This window comes from Falco peregrinus, chromosome 15, assembly GCF_023634155.1.
Source record: "Falco peregrinus isolate bFalPer1 chromosome 15, bFalPer1.pri, whole genome shotgun sequence".
NCBI classification, from domain to species: domain Eukaryota; kingdom Metazoa; phylum Chordata; class Aves; order Falconiformes; family Falconidae; genus Falco; species Falco peregrinus.
In genome coordinates, this window is record NC_073735.1 from 682222 (window position 1) to 710148 (window position 27927).

The window sequence follows — 27927 nt, forward strand, 5'->3', positions numbered from 1 at the left end:
AGTAAATCTACGTGATGGGGAGACAGCGCCAACATCCTTTCTCCTGGCCTGGAGTGGAGAAGTTCCAAGAACCGCTCTTGGCCCTGGGTGGGCAATATCTGCTACACCAGTTACCCACCACATCCCTCCTTCCTGCCTCGGAGCCGCGCGGTGGCACGGAGACAAGTGCTGGAGACAGGCCAGCCAGAGGACCTTGCCCCCGCTGCCCAGGCTCCGGCGAGACACGGGTCCTCTTGGACGCCGAAACCAAACCCTCTGGCCAGGCCTGCACGTCAGCCTAAAGGTCCGCCTTGCTCTGGAGAAGCTGGGTAACTGCTTTTAATTTAAAAACAAGTTGACATTGTACAAGTCCGTGTTCTGTAAAATGGAACAGGACCCTCCTGGCCCACCCCAACACCACCTGCCCCAGCACTACTCGGGCTCGCTGCTGTTGGTGGTCTTCTCCCACTCCAAGCTCTCTTCGCTCTGTGCGGGTGAGCCCGCGGACGGCCGTGCCCGGAGCCCCTGAAACCTGCGGCACTCGGGGCACACTCGGATGTGCGTGCACCCTCGGGCAACCAGGGCAGCTTCTTGTGCCAGTCTTTGTGCCAGGGGATCTGGCTCGCCCCCACTGCACAGCTTCCCATTGCTGAGCGTGGTTGTGCTGCGGGCTCGGCGCTCCTCTGGGATAATGGGGCGAGTCCGTATCATTCCCCCTCGCCTCCGATGAGGGTGGAAACTGTCCTTGCAGAGAATGATGTTGCGCAGCTCCGTCACCATTTCTTGGCACACCGACACCTGGAAGGCAGACCCGAGACATACTGCTCACCTAAGTAAGCTGTGAGCCCAGCAGCTGCGTCTGCTCTGGATACTGATGCCAAAGCATTACGGACTCAGTCGTTAATCTGGCCACCAGCTTTCGACATCAATGCTTGGACATTTACACTTGATTTAGCTCAACAGACTCTGCCTCTTGTCAGAGGCCCTCCAGTGTTCTGGATCCCCAGATCAACACAAGACCCAAACCTATTGCAGGTAGAAATGCTCAGAGGTGATCCTGTCTCCAGGAAAGGCACCTGGATGTTATACACATCCTTGACCCCTTCAAAAGCCCTTGGAGCATCCCTACAGCCTCAATCTGAGTAGGAGTGCATGAGAAGCTCGTGCACTTTAGACCCTGCCCAACGCACCCAGCCTTCTCATGCACGTGAGGTCTCATTACTGGGAAGGCTCATCTCAGCCTGGGTGCGTTACTTGCTCCAGAGCACTGCACTGCCGAGCACCCTGCAGATAGTAATGAACACACACTATCCCCTCAGGACACTTTCAGGTCCTACCTCTGACTGTTCAGAGTGCCGAAGGCTCCACAAAAATTCCAGCATTGCCATAAAAATTGCTACAATTAAGCCACAGATAAGAACCACAAAGATTCCACCAATGTTCTCCATTCCCAGGCCTGAAATAAAGGAGAAGAGACAATGCTGTGAAGAGGTAGAAACAACATAAATTGCAAGCATCGCCGTACAGAAATCCCAACTCTTTGCTGTTCAGTTGGCACTGCATGCACCCGGCAAGGGACCAAAAACACACAGCCAGCCCTGTCTTATTAATAGCTAACCGCATGACTCAGATGGCAAACTAAATGACTTGCAATAACTGCACGATCGAAGACACGTTCTCAGAAATGATGATTTTGCAGATAAACAGCAAGTATACTGGAGGGAAGTACAAAGCAATTTGTGGACAAACTGAAAACAGGAGAAAAAATGAGAGATCAATCAGGCACATTAATCCCTGCAAATTATTCACCCAGCTCTAGTTTCTTTGAACTTTGCAAAAGAAGATGAGCAATGTTGTTTAAGAAGCAGAGATGAAGACGACAAGAAAGGGTTTTAAAGGAAGCTGACACCAAAAAAAGCTCCTTTGATTGCATTGCAAAGTGCCACTGAAAAAATTATTACAGCTGCTTGCATTGCAGTAGCAAGGAGAAGTTCCAAACAAGACCAGGAGGACCCAACACTTTTTCACTCTGTACAGTGACTGAATGGGGTCCCTGCCACCCAGTGGTGCCTGTTTATGGATCGGGTGCTCTCTGCCCAGCACCCTCTGGCCCACGAGAAGGCAACAACCCCTTCCATGGGGTGACTCATCTCACCTCCTTTGGACCACTGGCTTACAACAGGATGACTACCACCTCTGCTGATTGTAGGAGCCATTTGGCCACTTGGGCCAAACGCTTCACAGGCAGACAGCTTCGATTAGGGAAGGGACCAAGTTGCCCACACGGCAGCTGCCAGCCCTGTTCTACACAGCTTGCACTCCAGAAAGCTCACCAGCTGGAAGGAAAATCCACCCCTCAGGAACCCGCTCTGAGCTTTCCGTGTGCCAAGGCTGTCACCTCCCTTCCCACCATGGCCCCTTTCCCCAAAACTGCAGCCTGTGCCTCCATCCTGCCCTGCAGAACAGGACCGTGAGAGGAGCTGGGGAGCAGTGCCAGGCTCAGCACACACTGCCTGAGACACAGCTCTGCTCCTGTGCTTGCTGGGTTCGGGTCTCAAGTGGACTGGGCCCCTGATTGGATTGATTACAAAAAGCATGTGGTGCTTTGCACTGAGGTGACTGTACGAGGCCATTACTCAACAAGAACATCTATAAAAATCTTCCTCTCCCCTCTGTAGCATTAAATCAAAGTGTAAGAATCAATGATTTATTGACTTAATCTCTGCCTGGCTTTTAGATATAAAATCTCACCAAAATCCTTGTAAATTGCTGACCTGTTTTTTTCTAAAACTTAGGAGGTCACATTTCTCCCTCCTCCTCCGTCATTCTTTTGGCATTGCCTCTGGAGCAATTTAGCGACTCTGTAAATCAGCTCGCTGCAGAGATGTTTCCACTAAGCAACTGCAGGGCAGAAAACACAGCCCATAATCACAGTTTAGACCCAAGGAAAAGGCCATCCTCTCCTCCCAGCAGCTCTCAAATTTGAATTCAGGGCCCGTACCTCTCTCTACATCCGCCCATCATTCTGCCAGGGTGCCACCTCAGATGCCCATTCCAAGCTCACCGAGACGTATTTCCTTCCTCCATACACATGTACCAGCAGGCTACAGCCTTCCTCATTTCCCAAACTGAGGAAGTGAGCCATGACAGAGCACAGAAAACAGCAGAAAAACTTGTCCAGGATCACCGAGCATGCCGGGTAGCACCCAGAGTCTGCTTCGCAGCCGTCCCGTCCCAAAGGCATCTCAAAACAGCCCGCAGACTAAATTCCGCTTCCGAGCTGCTTTTTGCACAGTCCGTGGATTAAAAGGCTCCCATGTGCCTGCTGGCCTCCAAGAGTAACTTCTTAAATAGCTTATTGCCTTGCCCTGAGGCCTGATGTCTTACACTGGGCCAACACCTTCTGTCTCGAGACTCACAGCCCGGCGGCACTGCCAGCACGGAGCACCACCTTGCATGTGGGGTCGAATCCAGCCGAGCTCCGGAGCGCACAGACACGCACCTACACCTGCTGCAATGTCAAGAAAACAAAAGAGGTACCACAGACCCAGCTTGGCGCTCTGTCTCTGCGCTCAGAAAGGTCAGCGGACTGTCCTTGCGGCTGGGGGACCTGCGGGCCTCCCAGACACCACTTGCTGAGGAAGGGGTGACTGCCAGAACTAAAGAAATGCAGCAACTGTGTTAAGCTGGCAACTGCTCTCATGCTGGGACTTCAGCCTAATGTGGTAGCTTTTATGGCAATTTACATAGCATTAGCCACAAGACTTCGCTCCTCAGTTTACAGATGTACTAATAAAGTCCTTGTGTCCCTTCCCCTGGCTGTTTGAAAGGCACTTTCACTTGGAGCCATTAACCAGCGGGCCTGTGGTGGAGATCCATCTCCCTTGAAGGAACCCAGGATTTTGGTTTGATCCCTTTAGCCATCCATTTTCCCAGACGTTCATTAGAAGCTAATTTACCCTCCATATGCCTCCAATATTTGTCACTTGGTTGTTCCCGCTATCGCTGCCCCAGGCAAAAACACACAGCATGAGGCACAGCAGAGCTGTTTGGCTTTCTCCTTGAATTGTGAAGGAAGGAATCTCAGATCAGAAGAAGAGGAAAAAGTAATTCTCAGGCAGAAAACCTGGCAGCGCTCACGTGCAGATCGACGTTCATCCTTGCACTGCTGGCAAAGATGCTTCTGCTGCCTGGCCCCTTCAGCATGCTACCAGGAGTGGTGTGGCTTACCTTTGGCTCGGTGGTCCTCCTCTTTGGGGCACTTGCCTCCTTCCCACCACTTTCGCTTCAGGATTTCCAGGCGGTTGTTCTCTTGCAACTGGAGAATAGCCAGGTCAAACTCGTCGCGAAACACAGAGCCTGCAACACCAAGAGGTATGTGGTAAGGCACTGCCTCGGCCGGCCTTCCTCCCCACTTGTCCCCGCCACGATGCCCTGCCAGCGTGCCCCATACAAACGCTCATCTCTGAACGGTTTGGAAGGGGCTTGGGTCCATGTAAGCCCTTGAAACCTGCAGCCTCCCTGCTGGGACTGTGAACTGATTAATGTCATGTGCGGGTGGCAATTTCACTTGTCCACCGAGACCCACGCAGGCCGTTTAAAGAGGCCCATTACAAGGGGGAGGGGGGCTTTGGCTCCAGGGGCAGGGTCTGAACAGGCAGTTCAGCATTGCACCGCTGCTTCTCCAGGCCACTGAGGTCCCTTCTGTCGTTCTGCCTCCAACGTCAACCTTGCTCTAACACTCCTTCCCTCAAACTGGTGCACTGCAACAGCAGCCAGTTCAGCCTACAGGCAAGCCCAGATGCTCACGGCAGAGGAGGCTCACTTCTGCGCTCAGCACCGAGCTCCACTGCGCTCCTGGCACCTGCTACCAGAGGTCCCGAGGAAGGGCCGTGGGAAAGACACAGTTCTGCTGGTAACTCTGCACTACTGTCCCACCCAGCAGCTTTCTGCTCTTCTTATCTGCTACAGTTTCACTGTTTAACAAGACAATGTCAGAACAAATTTAGTCCTGAAAGTAAGGATTTGTATTCACCATCAGGCTACTGTGGCTTTACAAGCTTATGCGTGTTAGCTAAACTACAGTGACTGTTTGTGTGACGGTTCTTATGTAATTCACCTTAACTTTGTATTGCTAAGTGCAGGTGCTTAAAGGTCAGGACAAGGCTTCCCGAGCCCACGAGACTGGCTGAAAGATCAGCCGATTGCTTGGAATAACAACTACTACATCCTTTTTCTGTGCTGCCCTGGGAGATGACGTTCTCTTGGTAGCTCTCGCATTTGAAAGACAAAACCCCTGCATTTGTTAAACTTGATTATTAGCTCAGATAGTCACTGAATTGCCCAATTCTCTGTCCCGGAGTTTTAAGAACCACCAGCTGTTAAGAAACTTGTGCTAAAAACTACAAGGGTTGCAACAGCATTACTTTTACAGCACTTCTGAGATAAAACAAGCAGCACAAAACGTTCAAAAACACTGGTTCAAAAGGGAAACAGTCAGCAAAGAGCATATATGCAGAAAATAAGCAGCAATTTTGAAACATCTTTCACATGAATTATTTGAAGAGCCGCAGTCGCGTGTCACATGGCTCTGGAGCAGAGCAGGGTCTCGTACATCTGGCTCTGAGCGCGCACCTTGGGCAATTGCAATCTATTTGCTTTTCCTCCCAAGATAAAAAACGACCCTGGGCAGAGCTGTGAAACGTGACATTGGCTTTAGAGCTGGTTCAGCCTTTCAAACGCTCCGGTCCTCTGTCGACAGCTGAGAAGGACTAGAATTTTTCTTCACTGCCTACCGACGGGCATGCCAATCCCGTAGCCCTTGGTGTCCAGAAGGCCCCCGACCTGCGTGAGGTTGCAATTGCGCTGACGATAATACTCGTTCATGGTGGACTCCAGCAGGAAGGCGTAATTGGAGTTCAGCACACGCGCAATCCCTTCCTCCGTGCTCTTCACAAAGACACTTGGCTGCTTGGAGTACATGTAGTTCCACATCCGCTGGTACGTCTGGTAGCGGGAGTTCTGCAGGAGAAAGGAGGCAAGTGCAGCTAAGGTAGGAGCACCTTGCTGAAGCGTAACCCAAATTAGGTTAGTCACACAAATTAGGACGTCACACAAATTAGACGCCACTATGAAAAGGCCACAATTGGGAAAAGAGTCAAAGGATTTGGATGCCTAACCTCCATTTATCTCAATGAGGTTTAGAGGTCCAAATATCTTGGTGGATTTGAGACTTTGTTGGCAAAGCTGGGCATGAAATGCATGCCTAATTCTAACAGGTTGCAGCAAAGCTCTTTGCATAAATTCAATTTTAGAAAAATACATGGAGTATTTTTGCTGGAGAGCCTCAGGGAATCTGCTGCTGACCTAGTTACTGCCCTCATCTGTCCAGCTCTGTCCCCTGGGTGCAGTCACTTGGGCAAAGGACAGACGAACAGGGTGTGTGTTTGCTCCTGATTCGCTGCACTTTTAAACCTTAATCCTGTGTGTTAGTGTCAGGGGAAACAGCTGCCAGGACGGGCTACAAGGCAAGGTGCTCCAGCGTGGACATCGGTCTCATGCAGCCAGGAACTGAGGGGTGGTGAGGACAGCCTCAGCCACCTGCTCAACCCACCATTACATTCAACCCACCATTGTTACACCAGAGGCAAATGGATCCCAACACAGTTTAAAGTGTTGCAAATGGTACAAGAGGATCTTTTCCTAATTTCTTCTCCGATAATTCTCAGCAGCTCCCACACCCGCCAGGCAGTGCAGAATCACAGTCAGGATTTTAAACTTGAAAGCCTTCCTGAAAAGAACCGAGTGCCTCATATACAACCTTAGCCACTTGGGCTCTGTTCAGCTCATTTTAGATGTAACGTTCTGCTTTAAAGTAGCTTTTTGCCAAACCCCTGAAGGGTGTAAAGTTGGGCTGAAAAGCTCAGGCTCACTCGAGAGATTTCTCAGGCTTCTCAATTCAGTTCAGACTCAGAGAGGGGAAAAAGTGAGAAAAGCGCTCTCTCCTCTCAGAATTTCAACAAGTAATAAATAAATAATCCTCAAGCAGATCTTTGTGCATTCAGAGCACTGCAGAAAAGATTCACTCATTTATTTCCCTTCTGAATAGAGCAGGGAAGATAAAAATTAAATTCAGCTAAATTGCCTGCATAAGTTTGCATACACTTGACTTACTTGTTTTCAGTGCCACTGACCACACATACAGACTCCAGCACCGTGACTATGCTAGCCTACCTGGGGTCTGCAAATGTTTCTTTGCTTACCCAACTAGGGGACTGTCATGTAAAAGTCAAGATCACATCAAAATTGCAGAGAGACCCAGTCCTGTGCAACCAAGCAGCCAGGGGTCTCTAGAAGCCCCCTCCATGCCAGAAACCGGAATGGAACCAGCACAACAGGCTGGGCTGACCTCCAAATCTGATTAACGGGTGCCATCTGCACCCCCTGCCCCAGTTATTAGCAAAAGAATGGGGTTTACTTGGAAGAAGGTCATGCTGGAGCCACCGTGAATGGTGCCGTACTCAATGGCTGTCTGGTCAGCCAGGTCATCTACGGATTCGATGGGGACGTCCATCCGCTGCACAGTGAGGAAGGCTGCCAGATTGGCTGTGTAGGAGGAGATGATGATCAAGGTGAATGCCCACCTAGGGAAAGGGAAATTCAAGATGGTGACCTGAGATTTCCCCACAGACTGAATCTGGTCTCCATCCCCACCCTCCGCCTCTCCATCTGCTGCTGCCCAGAAAAGACCTGCAGAGAAGCCTTCCGTCAGGGGAGGGCTGACCTCCTTACCAGACTCCACTGACACAGCGCGTGGACAGTGCCTGGGGGGCAATGGTGGAGCCCTGCTGCATGAATCCCCCGACTGGAAACCACAAGCTGTTGCCGAGAGAGTACTGATTCACGAGAAGATTGCATCTACCTTGTGAGCAGGGGTGGGGGCTGTACCACTCGTACGGTGTCAATCTAAAATGACAAGATACAGGTAGCTCAGTAATTTCACTGGGAAATGGGGCACTTTGGAGAACAGAAGCAAAAACCAGAAAAGCTGTGAAGCCCTAGCTCTTCTGGAGGCAGATCTTTCTGAGGAGGAAACTCTTTGCTGTCAATTGATGCCCAGGGCTCAGAGCTGTGTGAAATGCTTGCTCTAAGACTCAGAAGCCAGAGGCTTTCTTGTAAAGATTTCCAAAAGTTTTGAGAGGCTCTGCTGAAAATCTGGGCATGGGCTGCAGGGAGGCTGGAGCCCTGTGTGTAAATTCGCGCCACAGACAACCACAACAATAATTCCAGATGTGCACAGACTTGACGTAAAATTGAAATCAAACATCTCTGGCCATGTTCCCTGCTGGATAATGAGCATCAATGGGAAGTTCAAAAGTGAAGTGTGTGAGACCCAACTGCATGACACCTTCATAACAATAACTGTATTGGTGCAAATGGTTGCGCTGAGAAGGTATGGTTGCCCTGGCAAGGTCTAGGTCTCAGGTCCAGTTTGAAGCCAAGTACTGGTCTTTCAAAGCATCACATACTTTCAGGGCTCAAGGGACAGGACAGAGGTGGGAATCTGAAACAGATGACAGCCTGTCACTGAAGTGACTGTAGCCTAGCGCTCCTTTTTTTGCTGTTTCCAATCCTCAGTTCCCTAGTTGTTAAGAAAGTCTTCTGATTCCTGTGCTGCAGTACACTCTATTGCTAATGGTTAACCAAGCTGGTGCCTGGGAGGGGTCATTTTGGGGATATTGCTGATACAGCTGCAGGGCTCTGCCAGCTTACACATCATTTAAATAAGATGAGGTGTTTATTTTTGTTTCGGCATCTCCCACCTCACTGTGATGCCAGGGAGGCAGAGGTTATGTCTTCTACGGTTGGATCAAGCACTAGCAGTAAAAAACACTGCTCCGGTAGTCTTCTGCAATTCACAGGGTCAAAAGCTCCTCACTGCTGAGAAAGGCAGAGAGCAGTGTCCAAAGCTCCATCCCCAGTGTGAAGCTCTGTAAAGGCACCTTTTTGGAGGATCATGTTTAAAACATGAGGAGGGAGCTAAAGAGGCACCAAATCTCAGTCTGCAGAGCACACCGGACTGCATTATTCAATGTTTTCTTCAGAACTACATTTCTGAGGCTGTAATAGTATTTGAAGAAACCATTAAAGTCCTGTCAGGATGACAACTTTAGCCATGCTAAGGGACAGGGTGACAGCACAGTTCCAACTTTTTGTAATGAGGATCGGGTGCTAACTGTGTCCTGAAAGAGCTGTCAAGCCCCGAGCACATTTTTGGTGCACACTGCTGGGACACGGTTCAACTCTGTCTGAAAAGGCCCATCTATGCCACCAGCCACAAGCCGTTTGTTAGGAGGCCAGGGAAAACAGCAGTGGAGCACGGACCCGGGGCCTCGATGGGAGACACGCTGCCCACAAGCACTCAGTGATATATTTTAAGGCTGATTTAAATTAGTCGTAGGGAAACGGAACTGAGAGCTGCCAAGTGAGGCTCTGCACATCAACCAAGAAGCTGCTGAAAGATATTAATGAATTTTCTTTTTTGTACACACTGGGTTTTACAAGGCCAGAGGAACCAAACATCACTACTGGCATTCGTGTTCGTATCTCTGAACGCATTTGCCGGTACCTGCCAGCCTCCACCCTCCCCGTCCAAGACACGTGGCTGCTTTATCTGTTGCAGATCCAGCATCTACAGAGAGCAGCACCACTTGCCCAGCACCAGCCCTACTCCCACCTTTCCTACGCAGCTCTCCGCGTCGGCACCCTCCGCTGTGGCCAAGTACGCTCCTTGGCGGCACGCTGCTCCTGGCTGCCCCATCCCAGCCCTTCCCAGGCCATCCCAGGGCTGCCATACGCAGCGGTGACGTGCCTGCGCGGGCGCTCAGCAGCAAAGCCCCAGTCCCCAGCTGGCGGAGGGCAGGGGGCTGGGAGGCATCTGCCCCCTTACTGCCCGCTCCACACTGCTGACCTGGGGGGTGTCCCCAGTGTCCCCCCCCCAGCCCCTCACCACACACGCCCCCACGGGTCCGGGAGCGGGACGCTAGATGGCACCGTGAGGAAGGAAAAGGCACCGCCAGCCACATTACCGAGCGACCAAGAAGAGGACGCAGCTGACAGCCAGGTAGGCGAGCAGCATGAAGAGCCAGACGCCAGGGGAAAAAGGATCCAGGAACGAGAAGTAACCAGGTTTGCGGCCCTGGAAGGGAAACAAAAAGGAGTTTGACCTGCTTGTACTTCTACAAATTAAATAGTTCACCCGGAAACAACAGACAGAAATGCACCTGCCCTGACGCTGCCAACAGATGAGAGCGACAGAAGGGAAATCAACAGGGCTTTGCAAAAGCCTTGCCGGGGAAAGAGGTGACAGCAAACGCAACAAATGACCGGGTCCTGCAGCATCTCCTCGCTGGGATTCACCTCCTTAGACTATTCTTCTGCCCACCTCAACCACTTTCGTTCCTCCAGGCAAAGAACTAGGTGAATTGATAGAAGAGTCGAGACAATCGCAGCGCTCTGCCCTCCCCAGGGTGGGATGTGCTGCACCCCTCACCCGCAGAGCCCCCCACCCGCAGCCCTTGCCCACCCGGGCAGGCTGCACACCATGGCTGCTGGGCAGGAGGGGGCTCCCCTGGGAGAGCACGCTCAGCGCAGAGGTGGGTGGGATCCTTTGCACGAAGCAGAGTGGGGAGAAAAAGAAAAAAAGATACTTTTGCAATATTTCTGGTTTGCTTTCTTCAGCCTTGAAATGCTTCCTCTCCACAAAACTCAATAAAACTATTACTTTTATCTCAGGGAACATGATATTTTTATCTCCAGGATGCGTCAGAATTTCCTGTTTTTTCTCAGCAAACCACCTTTCCTTGAAAAATAAGGCCTCACTGCTAATAAAAGCAAGTTGATCTTCTCTCAAAGTACCTTAAATTTTCACAAGGACACTGCCACCACTGAAATCTTGTCAAATGTAGCACAATTTGTGCAAAGGGAGGATTAACTTTCTGGTGAGTGTACTTCTCCCGCCACCACCAGCTCTGCGTACGCAGCCCCTCCGGGGTGGGAAGAGCGCTAGTTTACCTCCGACCACACTCAGCGCCACTGTGGGCGACAATGGGCGAGCTGGAAATACAGCACAAGCCACAGGACTAAAGAAGTGCTCTTTTGCTTCCTGTGCAATTTATAATACCCACGCAGAGCAGAAAGCGCTTTGTTTTAGCACTGCACACCCCTGGTATGCCCCTCTACCCCAAACACTGCAAATCCGGGCAATGCTCCTCTATCTCGGGCATTTCGTCTCCTCTTGAGAGACTCCCAGCAAAAGCATGCAGCTCCCAGCGCAGGGCTAAAGGCCTGCGGTAACCCCGTGGGAATGCGAGCCCTTTGCTCACAGGAGCCTGTATCTTCTGCCCCACACCACAGTCGGTCCCGGCATCACCAGACCTCAAGCTCTACAGTTCCCCCAAGCACATGTAGCCAGGAAGCTGCCCACGACTCAGAGCTCCTGAGAAGGCTTTTACTGTAAAGTCAGAGTGGAAACAGCCTTTTATCGCATCTCGGCCAGGCTGTCAGTGTATTTCTTACTGGCACCTTGCTCTGTTGTGTGCTGAAAGCGTCTATCACTGTTTGCTCAATGCAGCTCGCTCCAGCAGCCGTTTCCCAGCACTTGCAGCATGGCAGCTGCTCCGCTGTAGGTTGCTTGCTTTACACAAAAGCTTCTGCTGAGGATCATCTTTGACACACAGAGGCCTCATTTTTCCCTAGTCCGATGCCTTACGCTGCCTGTCTGTGACACCACATAAACTAATAATAGCTGGTAATAAATAACACCTCACCTCAATTGCCGTTGCAAACCCAGAGCCATCAAAGACCAGAGTGCTGATATTTTAAAGCTGTGCTTAATCCAAAGGTGGTGAATAATTTTCTGTTTTCACAAAAGTCCCCAGGAAACATAGCTGCTTTTTTTTTTTCCCTTTCTCCAGTCTCAGACCAGCACTAGAAATTCCATTTCTAGTCAAAAACAGTTTTACTACTGAAGTATTCCTATCTTATGCAGAACCTGAATTTTACAAGGTCTTGGTAGTTCTTCTGAAGGCTAAGCTGTTGCACAAAAATCTTCCTCTACTAAAAATATCTAGGAAACTGTGATGTTCTCAGCTCCAGAGGGACTGTAACATCTCAGCAAACTCTGTCTTGCACAATGTAAAGACCCACCACATCGTTGCATCCTACCCCTGTATCCTCGTGGACTAAATGAGCTTGAGCTTGGGATCTACATTACCATTTTTAGACATTTAGGTAAAAAGCTTATTAAGCTTTTTAACAAAAAGAGATGAGTTAAGAATCAGTGGTTCAGACCATCCTGCATCCATTTTCAGATTAATTTAAAGTCACTTCCCAAGCAAAGGTTCGGGTTCTCCCAGGTATAATTCCAGAGTCTCTCTTTAAGATAAGATCTTTTCCTTACCGCTTTACCTTATTGTGCTTGGTATAAGCAGGTGAGGTACAAAAAGTGAAAAGATACTACATTCTTCTTTTGTCCTTTTCCTTTTTTCTTTTTTTTTTTTTTGTCAATTTCCGCTGTTTTCTGCTTTTCCTTATATTTTTCCCATAAACTCAGAGAGAGACAAATGCCTGCGACAGCCAGCATCTGCACCCAAACCAAGGCCCTTCAGAATCAGAGATGCTGCTGGAGACTACACCCTCAGCATCCTGGAGGAACTCACTTCCAGTACCGACCTTTGCTCACCTTGTTGGAGCTCCTCCCACTAGTTCAGAGAGGTGAGACCATCTCATGAGTGGCCTGCAGCTCCAGGATGCACTCCCTCCAGTCCCGCCCAGAGGATCACGGACCTCTCAATGCCAACAGGATGCCAAAGGTAGCATCCTTGAACCTCTTCTCCTTAGCAACTGCATGGCTTTTCTGGATGCCCCACAGGTGCCTGGTTCCTTTTTCATCTAGAGCTAACCTGCCTCAGCTGCCTCTGTTCTTCCACAGGTGTTTACACCCTCAAGAACCAAATGAGGCAATGGGAACCTGCAAGGCTTTACTGCCTGCCCTCCGCCAAGCAAACTGGAGGTTCTCGAGCAGCAGATCATTCCAGGTGACTTATCCCTCCCTGGCATCAAACTCCCAGGCACTGGCGGTGCCTCAGCCGAGGCTCCCTCATGAGATGCTCCTGCAACAAAGTTCCTTCCTGTAATTAAGGCTTAGATGTCTTCTCTACGTTTCTGGGGCAGTTTGTCAATAAATTACACTCATTAAGGAAAATGCGTTGGAAGCTTTAAGTCTCAGGCTTGGCAATGACTCTCTCCTGTGACTTTACAGTAGTAGTAGTTCTGGTTCTTTTCAGCTACAGTAATTTTCAGGCTGCTGCTACATATTCCTTTCATTCACAGTTGTGGATAAGAATAAAGATATTCTGTTCCCACGGAGGGCACAAACTCTCTCTTATCTGTCTGTTTTGAAGATGGGAATGACAATATCTGGAATCTGTCAGATATTTTTAGCTGTTCCCAATACAGCTTTGTTAATTGGAAGAGCTATTTTTCCTGGAATAGAAATGTTGAAAATGTCCAATAATTGATGAAGACCTCCTGCAAATCCTCAGATGGAAGCAGGAGAGATTCATTTACCCTCTTCAGTTGTTCTTGAAAGTCTTCCTTTTCCATCACGAGAGAACCAGTTTTCTGGACAGATACTGGCGACCGAAGAGCCTGAACTTGCAGGACATCTGGGAAGAGGAGGAGTGGAGCTATATGATACGGTCCTATATTTGTCTGTGTTCAGGTTTGTAAGAGACCTGACAACTCCCTGCCTGCCCTGTGCACGCACACAGGGTCCGAAGGGACCCCAGCGCTTGCCTGCTCCCTCTCACAGAAGCAGCCAGCCCTAACCCATGTCATTTCTCATAGACATTTGTCCCTAACAAAGGCAGGCAAGAGAACTCTCTTTTGTCTCTCTAAGTCAGAAGTAAAGCAAGAAAACTCAGGCTGGGAAGGCAGAGACGTTGATGTGTGCTAGGTATAACTGCAGAGCATTCGGTCTCACCGGAACAAAGTGTGTATGTTCTAGGATGACCACATCTGATCCAGAGCCCTCCCTCTCCAGAGCCCTTCCTCTGGAGTCGATAAGCAAAACCCAAGCACACGCTGCTGTGAATCCTGCGCTGTGAATCCTTTGGGGTCATCAGACGGTCCACAGCTAACAGGCCAACAAGCACCATGGTCCTGGCCATGCCTGGGGCCAGCAGTTGCTTCCATCCCTGCGTCAGTGAGGCAGGTGGCTTGCTGGCAGAGTGGCACAGGTTGTCAGGAGGGGTGCTCAGCTCCTCTGCCCCAGCTGTCAAGCCTCCTCTGGCTGGAATGAAGGAGCTATTCATTCACTCCTTCCATTTCGTGTCTTCTGCAGCAATCAAGTAGAACCACTTTAAGCCTCAGTTCTCATAACCTAAACTCAGCTTTTCCAGCATACTTGCCAAATCTACATTTTCTCATCTTAAGACAGAGCATAGAAAAGACTTTCAGGGCTAATGAGGCAGAATCATGTGCTAGTTAGTCTCCTCTGTTCCCTGCCACAGAGGCAGGTATGTGAGCAAAAGTATGTGCATGGTACAAACAAACTTGATTTTCAACATCCCTCTGCCCTGAAGTGGTACTGGGCACCTGGTTTCTGCTTCTGCCATAGTGTCACCTGCCTGCCATAGTGTCACCTGCCTCCTGCCTTCCACAGGTCCCACCAGCCGGTCAGAATGGGAATATTATAAAACAAAGCAAGCCTTTTCTCTTAGCAGCCTGCAAGTGAGAAAGCCTATTAAGAGTCCCTGTGTCGGAAATCCATCCTTGATTATATCACAACAAGTGAAATTGAGAAAAATGACAGCCCCATTTAAAGCTGCCATATTTGGTTACGTGTGATAAGAGACACACACACTGTTGTCGCTGGGTTGGCGGGGTGGGAAGGAGAAAGGGGGGAGAAATGACTTGCCACTGGAGTTACATGGAAATTAAAATAAAATGTCATCGCATTGGGAGGAGATCAGGGTGTGGAGGCAACTCCTTAGCAAGAGATTTATTTATGGTTATTTATTAGGCTATGGCTGCTCTGCGCCGTGATCAACGTACGTCAGCTGCAGTTTCCAACATTGCAGAGATGCTCATCGGGGCGGGGAAGGGAAGGGCCGGGAGCAGATGGGCTGTGGGGCTGCCTTGCCCCGCTCCGCAAACCCATCCTTCAAGGGAAACCACAGCAATTAGCTATCCTGCCTGTCCTCGTTAAATAAATATTTACCAGTTTCATAAGTTAATTACCACACAGCTCGCAGACGCTCTCCCCCAGCTAAGCAGGAATGGTCTGGACAAGGAGGGGCCAAGTGCTGCAGAAGGAAGGGGGAGCTCGGAGCTCCCTGCTCCCGGGGAGGGCAGGGGCCCAGGCTGCCCCACCATCGCGCCTCACCGCCTGCACGCAGCAAAGCAGGGCTCGCTGCGGGGTGACCAGACCTGGGAGATGCCCTGCATCTCCTGTGCCAGCCTGCCTGGGTCACTGGGCAGCTTCCCCACCCAAAATCCTAACCGGGTCCTTATCAGGCAGCTGAAGACCAAGTCCTGACTGATGGCAGGGGACTATTCGCCAAACACTTTTTAGGACTGTAATTATTAATCCTGTTCAGTTTGGTAAATGCCTGAAGGGCAGGCCGAGCATGGCTGTGTTGTGTTACTCTGGTACCAGCGCAAGCAGCAGATGGTCCCTGCCCTGAAGAACTTACACTCTAAGTAGATGTGTCAGACACATTTACATCGAGCTCGTGCAGAAGCAGCAGCAAATGCTTTGCACTTATAAAGCAGATCACATGCAAACCCTGCACCAATATTCCCGTCTTCCCTCCGGAGGGAGCACCGTCAGCCTCACACTGTTCAGGGAATGATGCCTCCTTAAGGGACTTGCTGAAGGTTACGGTGTAAAGTGGAGACAGAGAATGCACGGGACTCAATCCCCAAACTTTAGAAGTGTATGCGAGAAAGGAAGAAACTCAATTATAATTCCAGCCGAGGGATGCTGGCAGGAACACCTCCCAGATCCACGGGGCAGCTGATGCTGTTGAAGAGTACGTGTAGCAGGGAAGGGACGGTTACATCGGTTACATTTTATTTCTTGGAGCTTGAAGAGTCTGACCCTTTCTGATCAGTTAAGTCATTGATCCTAACTTCTGCACGTACCAGAGGAAACAGAATTTTAACTAGATTTTAATTACTTGTCTGTTCTTGGCAGAAGCCACACAGCACAGAGATGTATGTGCAAGTTTGTTTATGTTCATACCAAACGCTGCATCCTTAACAGCCTTCTGAATGGAGAGGGGGGCTGGGAGAAGTAGCTTTAAAATTGTTTTATCCTTTTGGCTGCTATTGTTGAGCTGATGGGAAACCAAGACTGTAATTCGCATCACACTTGGCACTGTACAGAGCACACTTCCAAAATGCAGACTGGGAATAGTATGACATCCTGATGCAAAGGACCTGGCTGCCAGAACTCGCCCCCTGTGACACCAGGGAACAGGGGACTTTGCCTGGCCCATATGGGCGTAGCTGGGGAAAATCTGTTGTCTCCTGAGCTTCAGAAAGAAGCTAGAACAACTAAAATGGGAATGCAAGAGAATCCACGAGAATTTAAGACAAGTATTGCCTCTAAGCAAAGACACGACACAACGCCACATGCACGCTTGCACATGTGAATCCCCTGGGCACATTCACAGCTACCCTGCTCCAAGCCACCAGCCCTCATGTTGCCAAACAGCCACCACCGAATGCCCGACCTGCCTTTCGGGCGGCAGTGGATAACCATGCCGCTGCTGCCGCCCGAGTTGCAAGAGAGTATTGAATGCAGCGGAGTGACAACCAGAAGCTAGCTGCTGACCAACAGCGTGCCTCCCTTCTCGCTCCTCCCTGGCCGACGCAGAAGCAAGGGGGTCTGAGAGGACCCGGGCAGGGCAGGGAGCGCCCTAAGAGTAAGATGCCTTCCTTGGGCTGCAGGGCATGCTGATCTTTAGGGTACCAAACAGCTGAGGGAAGGCAGATGAGAAGGCTGAGCCCGTGCAGGGCAAGGAGCTAATTGCCCACAGTGGAGTTCAGCCTGCCGCCCTGCCTGCTCCGGGACGGTGCCCTGGGCCACCCAGCAGCGCCGTTTTTCCCCTTTCCTGCCTGTGATTAAGAAAGCAGAGGACCAATCTGCGCGTAAAGCATTTAAAGCAGGTCACAGCAAAGAAAGTGATCCCAGATATCTTCCTGGCTTGATCTGGGCCCCAGCACCAGCTCGGTGCACCCTGCCGCTGTCCCAGCTCAGCCTCCCTGCGAAGTGCCAGTGGATGGTGACTCCTGGCCAGGTTTGCTGTGGTGGTGGTGCTGCCCAGCCGTGCTGCTGCGCCCATCCAGCCTGGCCTGCCCTCCAGCACACCTCGCCACGGCGGGCTCAGCGACACGCTAAAGCCATCCTAAGGCTTTTGCCAGGCCTGAGGCAGAGCCACACAAGCTGCCATATACCCACACCTCCCCTGGTAGCCCTGATCTGATACCAGTGTCCTGTGCCTGGGGACGATGGGGAAGGGGAGCCAACAGGGTTTGAACAACGGGAAAAGAATGCACTGAGCTGGCAGCAAAGGCAGAAAGACAGAGAAAAGGAGGAAGTAAAGGTAAAGCATGTTTGCGCTTAAATAAGCAACCAAAATATTTTTACGAGTCACTCATTTTTCTTCTATAACCAGGCACGTTTGCATGCAAATAATAGAGGGACATAAAAGGTTATAAAATAACTCTCTTACCATATGAACTCGGTAGAGGATGCTAATTCCCAAAGTCATGAATGGCTTAGAGAAATCAATCACCTTCTCCCGCTCCGCGGTAATTGTCAGCCCCGCCACGGCCAAATCAGCTTTCTGGAGAGAAAGGATAGCAGAGAAGATCAGAACCCTGAGCCTGGGAAAGGCGCCGAGCAGCGAAAGCTGCAGCACCATGCCCGAGACCACACACGACACCCAGTCCTGGAGGATGGATGTCCCGTCTTTCTGGGACGGGGTGCATCTGCTGTGGGGCAAAACCCACACTCTGTGGAAACCACGGGAGTGTTGCTGGTGATGTCCACTAGTTCCGACTGTGCTACTGAATCCCTCTCCCTGAGTGGGTTTCGCATAAGCCCTGCTCAAACACACCCCAAAGTTTAACCCACCTTGTGCTCCAGACCACTTTCCCCGTTTTTCCTTCCCTCACCTGGGCGTTTTTATCTGTATACTTACAGGCTGGAAAAGCACAAAGCTGCCAGCAGTGGGGAGCCAGCGGTGCTAGGGGTTGTACTGACAGTGAACAAAACAGCAGCCCCTGCCCCAAGGGCTCGCAGCCTGATTGCCCCTTCTATTAGTAGAATGCTCCTGGCAAAACAGGAGCCATCAAGACAACAATTATTGTACTACCCTAAAGATACATCCTCTCCCTTCCAAAGCCCCTGCTGAACACAGCTGTCCCCTTCAGACAAGACTGTTACTTACAAGCGCCACAGGTAGAAAAGCATAACAAAGCAGCATCATTACTCCCGTACCCCGAGTCATGAAGTTTACAAGCCTGTCAACCCCAGACTTCCAAACTTGCAGATCAGTCTCCAAAAAATTCAGAGGACTGGCATAAAATTTTCCAGATTGACTTGCAAAGCAAAGAGATTAGGGGAAAAAAATAAAAATTATTTCTTCCAATGTTAATACCCTTGTAATATAGATAAGGGATTTGAATTTTAAATATTATTTTTATTATTATAGCTCTTTTAATGTCTGCAATTGCTTTCTGTAAAAATGAAACCTCCTCCATTCCCTTACACATTTGTTTGCCTGCTTTGCAAGATGATGATTATGCAAGTGGAAAAAGAGAAGGGGGTGGGAAGAAAAGCTATTTGCACTTGCTGTCCCTAAGTTGCATAAGGTCTGTGCAGAAGCCAAGGCACCACCAGGCCTGAAGACCCTGTAAAATATAGAGCTTATCTCCCTGGATCCGTGCACTGCTTGTAAAAAAACAGAAAGGCAAATTTGTGTGTGCATCACTTGCTATGCTCTCTGACCCTGCGTTGTTTTCCTGAAGAGAAAGGGGACTTGCCAGGGGGTCCTTCCCCTCCTCTGCCCCTGGCGCACTCATGTGCTGGCAGGCGGGGAGGAAGGGCCAGTGAAAGGCTGGAGCTGCATGTGGGAAGAGCAGCACTGTTGGAGCCTGCAGGATGAAGGAGAGGGAAAGGAAAGGCAAGGTGATCCGCAAGCCTGCCCAGTAAGGGGGCTCACAGAGAAGGTGATATTTCACAGTCCGTGCAGGACTGCTTTATTGGACAAGCCTCGTGCCAGATTTTTGCAATCGTTTCCAAGCAGCTATTAGAGATTCCTAGGAGGTTCTGGCTGGAATGAATTATGAGCTAGCGAGAATTTCTGCCCAGCCAGCCATTTACCCACAGTGTTTTTAAAAGGCACCAATAATCACAATGTGGTGTGTGAGCAGTTGAGCCCTGTGTAAACACCAGCAGATTACTAAAATGGGATCAGTTCATCCGTGGAACATGGCATGTGAGAAATTTTATCCACAAAGAAAGCCTAAAGCTTCCTAAACCTCTCTTGTCTATACTTAAAAGGGTTTGCAGGTACTATTGTCCTGGGGAGAGCTCTCCCAGCAAATCCCCTTGTGAAGATACAGCTTACTTTGACAATGGATTTCTTCTCCCAGTTCTCCAAACTGAACACAATTCTACCAGCAAAGTCTTAGGCTAAACAGGTGGTAAATATGCTGTATCAAAGGCGTTTCATGCAAAAGCTCTGAGGACATTTCCATTCCCAGAGAAGGGCCAATGCAAAGGCACTGCTGAAAGCGGTGGGGTGGCCCCCAGGTTTACCCAGCTAAGTCACCATCCGTGGCTAGCCCCCACCTTCTCAGGGGTGGGACGTGGGTGTCATCAGGGAACTTTGTGCGCTCTGGTTAATCCCCCAACTATGGTCCTTTGGGACCCTTCCAGATCACGCAGGGAACAACACCCTGAAAGCTGCTCTTCCCTATGGAAAATAAAATGCAAACCCACCCCGCTGCCTGCAGAACAGAAACTCAGCACAGCAGAGCAGCCTTCCCCAGGCACACAGGTTTTGTGCCCAGGTCCCTTCTCTTGGCTCCAGAGGGTCCTGCCATTCCATTAGAGCCGATTTCCTCCTGTTCATGCCCTGCCTGGTCAACTTTTGTCCTTTCGGGACTTTTGCCAGCACCAGAGCGATGGCAGCTCGCAGCTTGCCCTGCCCTGTGCACGCGCACACCTGCCCGCCCCCGTGCCAGCGCTCCCCACAGCGGAGACCCGGCTCCTGGGGCTTTCACCGGGGCTGTGCGTGGCCGAAGCGCTCTCTCCCTGCAGGCTCAGAAGCCATGCATGTTAAGAGCTGATTTCTGACAGTCATAAACTTTGATCTGGGAATGGCATTCAATGTATTGCCTGAACATCATCCATTTCATGCTTTCTACTTTGCTTCCTGACGTTCACAAAACTTCTTGCGATTTACTGAGGTCAGTGTGTCTTAGTTACAGAGCTCTGTAAACCTGAGCGCTCTCCAGCCCTCCCCACCTGAGCACGGGTAGGAGTTGGCATTTTACAGGCTAAACGATGCATTGGGGAAGAAATGCGCTGTGCTCTGTGCTTCTGCCTGCAGCCCGGCCCTGGGGAGAGGGAAAACAGGAGGCAAAGGATGGAGGGAAGAGGAGCCAAACACTGCTTGATTTTCATCCTTCCAGCACAGTTGCAGCTATAAATGTCAGCGTGAAATAGGCTTAAGGAAAAGACCCAGAGCATTTTGGGAGTAGAGACGGACATCTCTTTAACAAAACACTGCTTAAACAAGGCCAAACTCTCACTAGGTGAGAGGAAGCCCAGGTGGGCTGGTGTTTGAACTGCCACCAGCGTACCTGGCATTAACCGTGGGATCTGCCCGCATTAGCATACAGGCTCGGCTGCCACTGGAAAGGATGTTAAACACGGGGGCTGAGCCAGGCTCCCGAAGAGGAACAACAATTAAGCAGACTTAAGAAGCAAATTGCAGGGACTGCCAGTCCGGCGGAGGCGGCCGCCTCCTCGCTGCGGATGCTGACAAGGCTCATCTCGGCGCTAATGGTGATGAATGGGGCCTGACGTCAGCCCTCGCCTGGGCAGAGAGGATCCCGCCACAGCCTCCCACCGCGGGGGTACCTGACCTCCCACCGCAGGGGTCCCGGCCCTGCTCCAGTCCCACAGCCGGAACCGCCTCCTGTCAAGCTACGGAAACCAAACACAGTGAGAAAGTCCAAGTGGCAAAAGGCTTGGGGCTGTCTCTGCACCAAACGTGCAGGAAACAAGCCTGAAGGACAGCTCTAGGACCACAAGGAAGGGAATTCTTCCAGGAGCGGCAAGAGACTGACTTGAACAGCACCTCAGATGCTGCATCCCTTGGCTGCACATGAGAGCATCATTCTTACCCCCAGACCACTGGTAGCATGACCAAGGTCAGGGAAATCTATTTCTTACACTGCCCCCGTGCTTGGAGGGTCTTCTAGAAAGCTGAAGTCAGCATTCAGTCTTCAGGACCCACTTGACCACCAGCTATTGCCCCCGTTGCAGACCCATCCGCATCAGCACTGTTGCTGAAGATGCCCCACTGGAAACCCATCCGGATGCGGTACTGAGCACCCGGCTGGAGGCGGCCCTGCTCTGTGCTGGGGTTGGACTGGATGATCTCTGGAGGTCCTCTGCTATTCTGTGCAACTCTGTGAAATAAGAAGCAGCCACCATAGGGCAGCTTGGCTGCAGCCCGCTCAGCTGGGCAGCAGCTGCCGCACCACCACAGCAGTGAGAGAGCAGTCTCCCTGCATCTGCAGATCTGTCCCATGGCACGACAGGTATGGCTCAGCTGCTGTATCAATGTACTGATTGCTTCTGCTCCAGCTGCTCATCCAATTTGACAGGAGCTATTTTGGGCTGTGCAGCTCCTTGTGATGGAGTGAGCAGCAGCCAGGTTGTGTGCTCGGATGCATATTCTTGCATTTAAAAACAGGGCCAAATGAGGGTCACTCAAAACCAGCGTTTGGGTTTTTTTTAAAGGACGTGTATGAATCCTGCCATATGAAAAGTGACAGCCTGAAAACCCTGGAGGCTGCAGCCCTCCGTTCAAGCCACAGTCAGGGACGGGATGACCAGCAATAATCACAGATGTCAGCCTCAAGGCTGCCTTCACCCATCTTTCTTCACCTGGACGATCTCTACAGATCGGAGGGAGAAGTCTGTGCCAGGTGTTCACCGTGCCTATGGCAAAAGCCAGTTAAGGCGAAACACCAGGAACGGGGATCCTAAGCCCACAGGGAACAGCAGTGAGACCTAACCATCTCACACCACACCCACCATCCTGTGTGTGATTTTGGCAAAATCAGCAGCGCGATGCAAACCTCTCTGCCCATACCCTCTCTGTGTTTGCTCAACAACTCACGCCTCCTCACTTCCCACCCTCTTGAGCCCCCCCATGTCACACTTGCCAGTGCGATAGCGTGCAAACAGACTCCCCCTCCCTCCCCTTGCCCACGCACAGCTTTTCTTGCTGAACACCAACACCCACTGCCGAGCGGAGAGCAGGACTCTGCCAATTTTGAAATATCTTCTCCCTTCCTGCCATTCCCTATCTTTGGAGCAGTTGAAGGGACAGGACCTCTGATTGTAAAGCACCACCTGATCACCAGCAAGCAAGCTGGAAAAAACCATCACCCCAAAGCTTTATGGTCCTTTCAGTTCTTGGTGTTGCTGCTCCTGAGGCCAGAAGATGGACAGCTTCATCTCCCTCACTTAGAGCTCACATAGAAAGAGCTATGATCACCGCTGATCCCAGCCAGATTCATACCACTGACACAGACGCCAAAGGTGTAGCATTATTCCACAACATCTCACTCCCATATGATGCTGTGCAGAAGGGGAGAGCAGGAGGATGCTGTCCCCAGTCATCTCCTACTCGCTCCAGGCACCCTAAGGTGCCTTCTACAGCAGCACCAGCCTCACCCAAATACGCTTGCCCTGGAAGCACTCATGGATCTGCTGTTACCATCACCAAAAGTGATACGTTATTTAAACAATGCCAGAGGAAGCCTGGGCAGCAGATACAGGCTGCACAGAACACACGGCCAGTCTGCCCAAAGCGTGCTTCTGCCAGGGCTGCTCTGTCCTTCCCGTCCCCTGAACCCTGCTGCAGGTGAGTGGGATGGGTCCTCTGCGGAGGGGAGCATTGCCTCGCGCTGGTACCCAGCCAGCCAGGGCACTGGTCCCAGCTGGCTCAGAGGGATCCTCTGAGGGAGGTTTCTGGGAGGTCTTGTAGCAAAACTGCAGCATTGGATTCCTGCCAACAAAACTTCCTGGCAAAACCAAACCGCACCATCTCCTGTTAGCTCAGCTCTGTTCCCTAGGGGCATTCCCGAGATGGGTAGGTTCAGAAACTGTTGCTGAGGGATCTCTCCGACACAATCCCATCTCCCTCAGGGAGGAGCAAGGCAGCCGAGCGCCAACAGCTTGCTGCGAGTTGATGTACAGGCACTGAGCACAGCCACCGAGCACAGCCACCACGGCACTACACTACCGAGACAGCAAAGGCAGCCATGGCAGAACAAGGAGAAGGCTGTCACATTGCCCTGCAAATACATTCGTTGGCTTGTATCAGACCAGTGAATTCATTTCAGCAGGGAATACCAGACAACCATCAGGGACTCTGAGCCAGACGCCGTACGGCAGCGGGAAGGAGCAAGACGTAACTCTTCCAGCCCTATTGTCCCCTAAGGCTCTGATGGCAAAAAAAAGAGACGACCGGAAGATTTGCTGTTCCCCCTTGTTTGCTTGTTACAGATAGCACATGTGTACGGTGTCAGCTGAACTGCTGGAGGCTGCAGTCACCTGTGCCAGAGCCAGCAATGCTAACGGGGGAAATCCACCCTGGCCTAAGAGCGGCTTTACTCCCCTGCTCGCTCAAGGAATGAGCAGGGTGTTCAGCCTCCCTGCCCTGCATGCACAGAGGGACCAATTAGCTCAGTGTTTCTGAGTTTGTGACATCTCTCACTAAAGAATGGGCTCGAGTCCTTCTAAGTGATTTCTCCCAACCCAAATCTCCATCAGCTGATCACAAAGTGTACAGGTTTCCTGATCGGATGACGAGTCAGACTGCTGACCTAGACACAGGAGTCTCTACAGCTCTTCCACTAATCTCCCAAGCCATCCCGGTGGTCCCCCTCTTCCTTAGCTCTTAATTAGTTTTGTGAGCAGGTCGATAAGATATGTACTGGTGAATTTGGGTCAACAACAAATTTATGTTCATATAGCATCCTTCTCAATCATATCACAGTGCACAATTAGCTGTAATAGAATTTTCAGCACTTAAGAATAAATCAATAGCTGGTTAATTTAGAAGCAATAAAATGAAACGCTTTTCCCACAAAGCCTATAGTTGCTCTGCAGAGATTCAGTGACACAGAGGCATAACAGAGGAAAAAAAGAAACTGTAGTGGAAAGGTATTGCATGGAGCTGGATAATTTTCTGACCACCTGGTCCTGCACACTAGGTGCATGCGAGTCGAACTTTACGTTCCCACAGCTCATCAGGGTCAAGGATGAATCACCTTCCTACAACAATACAGCACCGCACAGACAGGTGCAGAGGTTTCATTTTGTGTAGGATTTGGGAAGTTTTGACCCATGACAGGTTTGTGTCCCAGCCGATGCCCTCTCTGTGCTAAAGGCTGTATGGAGAAAAGCACCAAAGTGATAAATCCACTGAAGGAGGAATGTGTGCACCCAACATAGGATCTGCTGTACCTTCTGCTTTGAGCAGTCCTGAAATGGGATAGGGGATGAACAAGCGGATGGAACTGAGGACAACCCCCCTTGGGGGCTGGCTGTCAAGGAAGGAGGAACCCCTTGGGCAGTGAAATGGCCTCAGAAAGCAACTTCCCAAGCAACCCTGAACACACACCACAGCATGCACGTGTCCAGCTCTGCCCTGGCTGACCTGATCCAAAGTGCCAGATCCTGGGACTGATCAAAAACTCACCAAAACCATTACAAAGACTCTAAAGGGCCTAGGAAGAACAAAGCAGAGAAAGCTTTTTCTCTTCTCTAATTTTTGCTTCAGCCTCACACAGACTTTGCCAGCTCTGCCCTGCTGAGGCAGAAGTAAAAATCCTCCTAAATAAGGCTCGAGCTGCAGAAGAAACAAATGGCTTCTATGTGAAGATGAAGTTAAAACACTTTTGCTAAAGAAAAAGAACCATCCAGAAGCTCCCATTTAATGGAGAGGCACTGCCAAGGTTAGCAGGCCAAAAATTTGATGGCTGTTCCCTTCCTTTGTTTGCATAGATCACACGCTGCTCTCTGCGCCTTCCTTCGTGCCTCCCAAAAGAAACGTTGCAGAACTCTAAGTGTGTGTTTGTGTGTGTATATACACAGAGAGAGAGGGAGAGATGTATAAAAACTATGCCAATAGCCCAGAGCATTTGCAAACAACCGTACAGAAGGCTCTTTAGAAGAAGCAGACGGAGGTGGGATCTCAGCTGGCATCAAGAGCTATGGCTCCATCGGGGAAGGGCCCTGACCCTCAGCAAGTCTTCTAGACCTAGAGCTGTTCCCACCTGTCTTCAGACACTCAGTTGAAGCCTCTAAGGTAGGACAAGCATCAGCCAGGTCCCCTTTGCCACCCAGGGAAGAAGCAGCCTGATGCCAGTGGGCATCGCCACAGCCGGGAGGAAAGCTGCGGCAGGAGCCCCAGAGCCCTGCCCAGAGCCACAGGGCATGGATTCAGGCCCTCACCCCTCCACTGTGCAGGAGGATGTGCTGCTGTTGTGAGGATAATGATGGGGTGGCTCAGGGGCTCCTCTCGCACAGTGGTGTGGATTATCATAAATACACCTCACTGCGGATTTGCCACCAGCTGAGAAACTGTCACTGGGTTCTCACAGGCGCTTCGGTAATAACAAGGCAGGGTAGAAATCGGTGAGCGAGGAAGTATTGGCTTAAATAACCATCAATCTTAATGTTAGCTTTGGCTAAGCCTATTTTACTAAGGATCTCAGAGCATTTTGTGAACTGTATTTAAGCTTCAGGATCCCTGGGGAAGGACTACCTTTAGCAGCGGAGGAAAACAAAGAGCAGGGAGGGAGCGGGGTACAGGCTGACTGAGCACACATGTATGCAGAATTGTTGTCAAACCCAGAAAAAGCATCCATCCTTCAGTCTAGCTGCTGTGCAGTAACGCCGCAAAGCAGAGCCGTGAAAAGATCTTGATGCACCCACTTGAAGCAAACAAAAAATGTTATTCTCCAAAAACAATGCTCAAAGTTAAGAAGCTGAAATGAATCTGCCAAAACTTTTCTGGGTAGAAATGTGATTCTTACTTGCTTTCCTCCCAAACAGCGTGTTTTTGTAATTTTTCTTCAGCTCCTACCAACCCCTGCCAGAGCCTGCATGTTTTCCTGTTTTGAGTTTTCCTTAATTTTTCCACTGGGGGAAAAAAAATCCTCCGTTCTGTATCAAGGTCTTACACAGGGACCCCGGAGCCCAGGCCTCCCTTCCGACAAAGTGAGCACCCCTAGAACGCCCAGGGGCCCCGACTCCTGCCCGACTATGTCACACGCTGTCACATCAACACAACAAATACGCCTGCCATTTGGCATAACACATTAAATGGAGATCCTCTGGTAAAAGTCCCTCTAAAACCCCCATCCATCCTTATCATCCTGGAGCACTTAATAAAGCACGGACATTGCCAAGTCCCACTAGAGCGCAGTTAAAAGGAGCAGCTAATTCACTTACCCGAGCAATCAGCTCCCCGACCATGCCTGTCCACGTGCCGTTTGCCTCAGGGACTCCATACACACCATCACCAACGAGGTGGATCTTATAGTTGAAACGCAGGATCTCTGCCAGCTCCTTCAGCATGTCCACGCAGAAGCCCTCGTAGCGGTCATTGCCTTCCAGCTCCTGATGGTTCCACTTCAGCATTAAGTAAGGGTTTTCCTGCATTGAAACTGGGCAGCTGTCATTCCCATCTTAGCCGAGGCATCCCACCAGCACGGCGCCGAGCATGGGGCAGAGCCGTGGGCTTTCTGGCAGTGCTGTGACGGCAGAGGCTCGTGTAAAGAGCACCCAGGCCAACCTCCCGTCCCAATACAGCCCTCTCAACCAGCGTATAAGAGATATGGAAAGTTGGTTTGATTGCTTGGGAACCCAGGTGGTGTAAAGCTACCAGAGCTGTTTCTGCACTGGTGTTCACCGTCTCCTGCTGTGTCGTGGATGTGCTGGAGGTTTAGGATATGAAGCAGATCTAAGGGATCATGCTTTGGGGGCTGTTTCCAACTGGCATATGCTGGAGCAGCCCAGTGACTGCTCCAAGTTATGGCAGGACATACAGATCCCAGCCTCCCTTGGAACAGAGCCACTTCACCAGTTTGTCCCCCTTTTCACCAAACTTTGTGGGACACGAGGAAATAATGCCCACAGTTCTTCAGGATTTTGAGCATCTTTAAGGAAGGAGCAGAGGCACTGGAAAAAATCATGGGACAGGCAGCCCCTAGCAGGGGAATTTGTCAAATAAAGACAGTGGTGCCTGCAGATGTGAACTCTCGGTCCATAGAGGTTGTACCCATCTTGGCCAATTTCAGTAATTTTGTGGGTAGAAGGGACAACTGTCCCTTCCAACTTACCAGCTGTACGCAAAACAAGAACATCATTCAGAGATGAGTGTAAAATGGTAACTTAGCCCCATCCCAGTCCTCTCCCCAGCTGCTTCTGAACTCATCAAATATCATTTCCATATGAAACATCAACTTGAGTTTAATTACACTGTCATGAATTGTCCTCAGCGCTGTAATTAGAGATTTGATTGTCTGTTTTTTATGAAATCAGTGTGCAATGCT

At 50.6% G+C, this 27927-nt stretch overlaps 1 protein-coding gene across 2 annotated transcripts in view; it reads right to left on the reverse strand.

Moving 5' to 3' along the window:
• Nucleotides 1–282: 282 nt before the first annotated feature.
• GRIK4 (glutamate ionotropic receptor kainate type subunit 4) overlaps nucleotides 283–27927 on the reverse strand; it is a 206264-nt gene continuing 178619 nt past the window's right edge. The window contains exons 12-20 of one of the 2 annotated variants that reach the window (XM_055819424.1): nucleotides 26825–27028; nucleotides 17784–17897; nucleotides 10068–10177; nucleotides 7771–7944; nucleotides 7457–7622; nucleotides 5775–6000; nucleotides 4210–4338; nucleotides 1317–1435; nucleotides 283–777 (exon numbers count right to left, since the gene is read on the reverse strand). In XM_055819424.1, the coding sequence (XP_055675399.1) occupies nucleotides 412–777; nucleotides 1317–1435; nucleotides 4210–4338; nucleotides 5775–6000; nucleotides 7457–7622; nucleotides 7771–7944; nucleotides 10068–10177; nucleotides 17784–17897; nucleotides 26825–27028 (1608 nt within the window). In that variant the 3' untranslated portion in view covers nucleotides 283–411. Of the gene's footprint in view, nucleotides 778–1316; nucleotides 1436–4209; nucleotides 4339–5774; nucleotides 6001–7456; nucleotides 7623–7770; nucleotides 7945–10067; nucleotides 10178–17783; nucleotides 17898–26824; nucleotides 27029–27927 lie in introns of those variants that run through there. The other variant, XR_008749915.1, reaches the window with a different exon arrangement.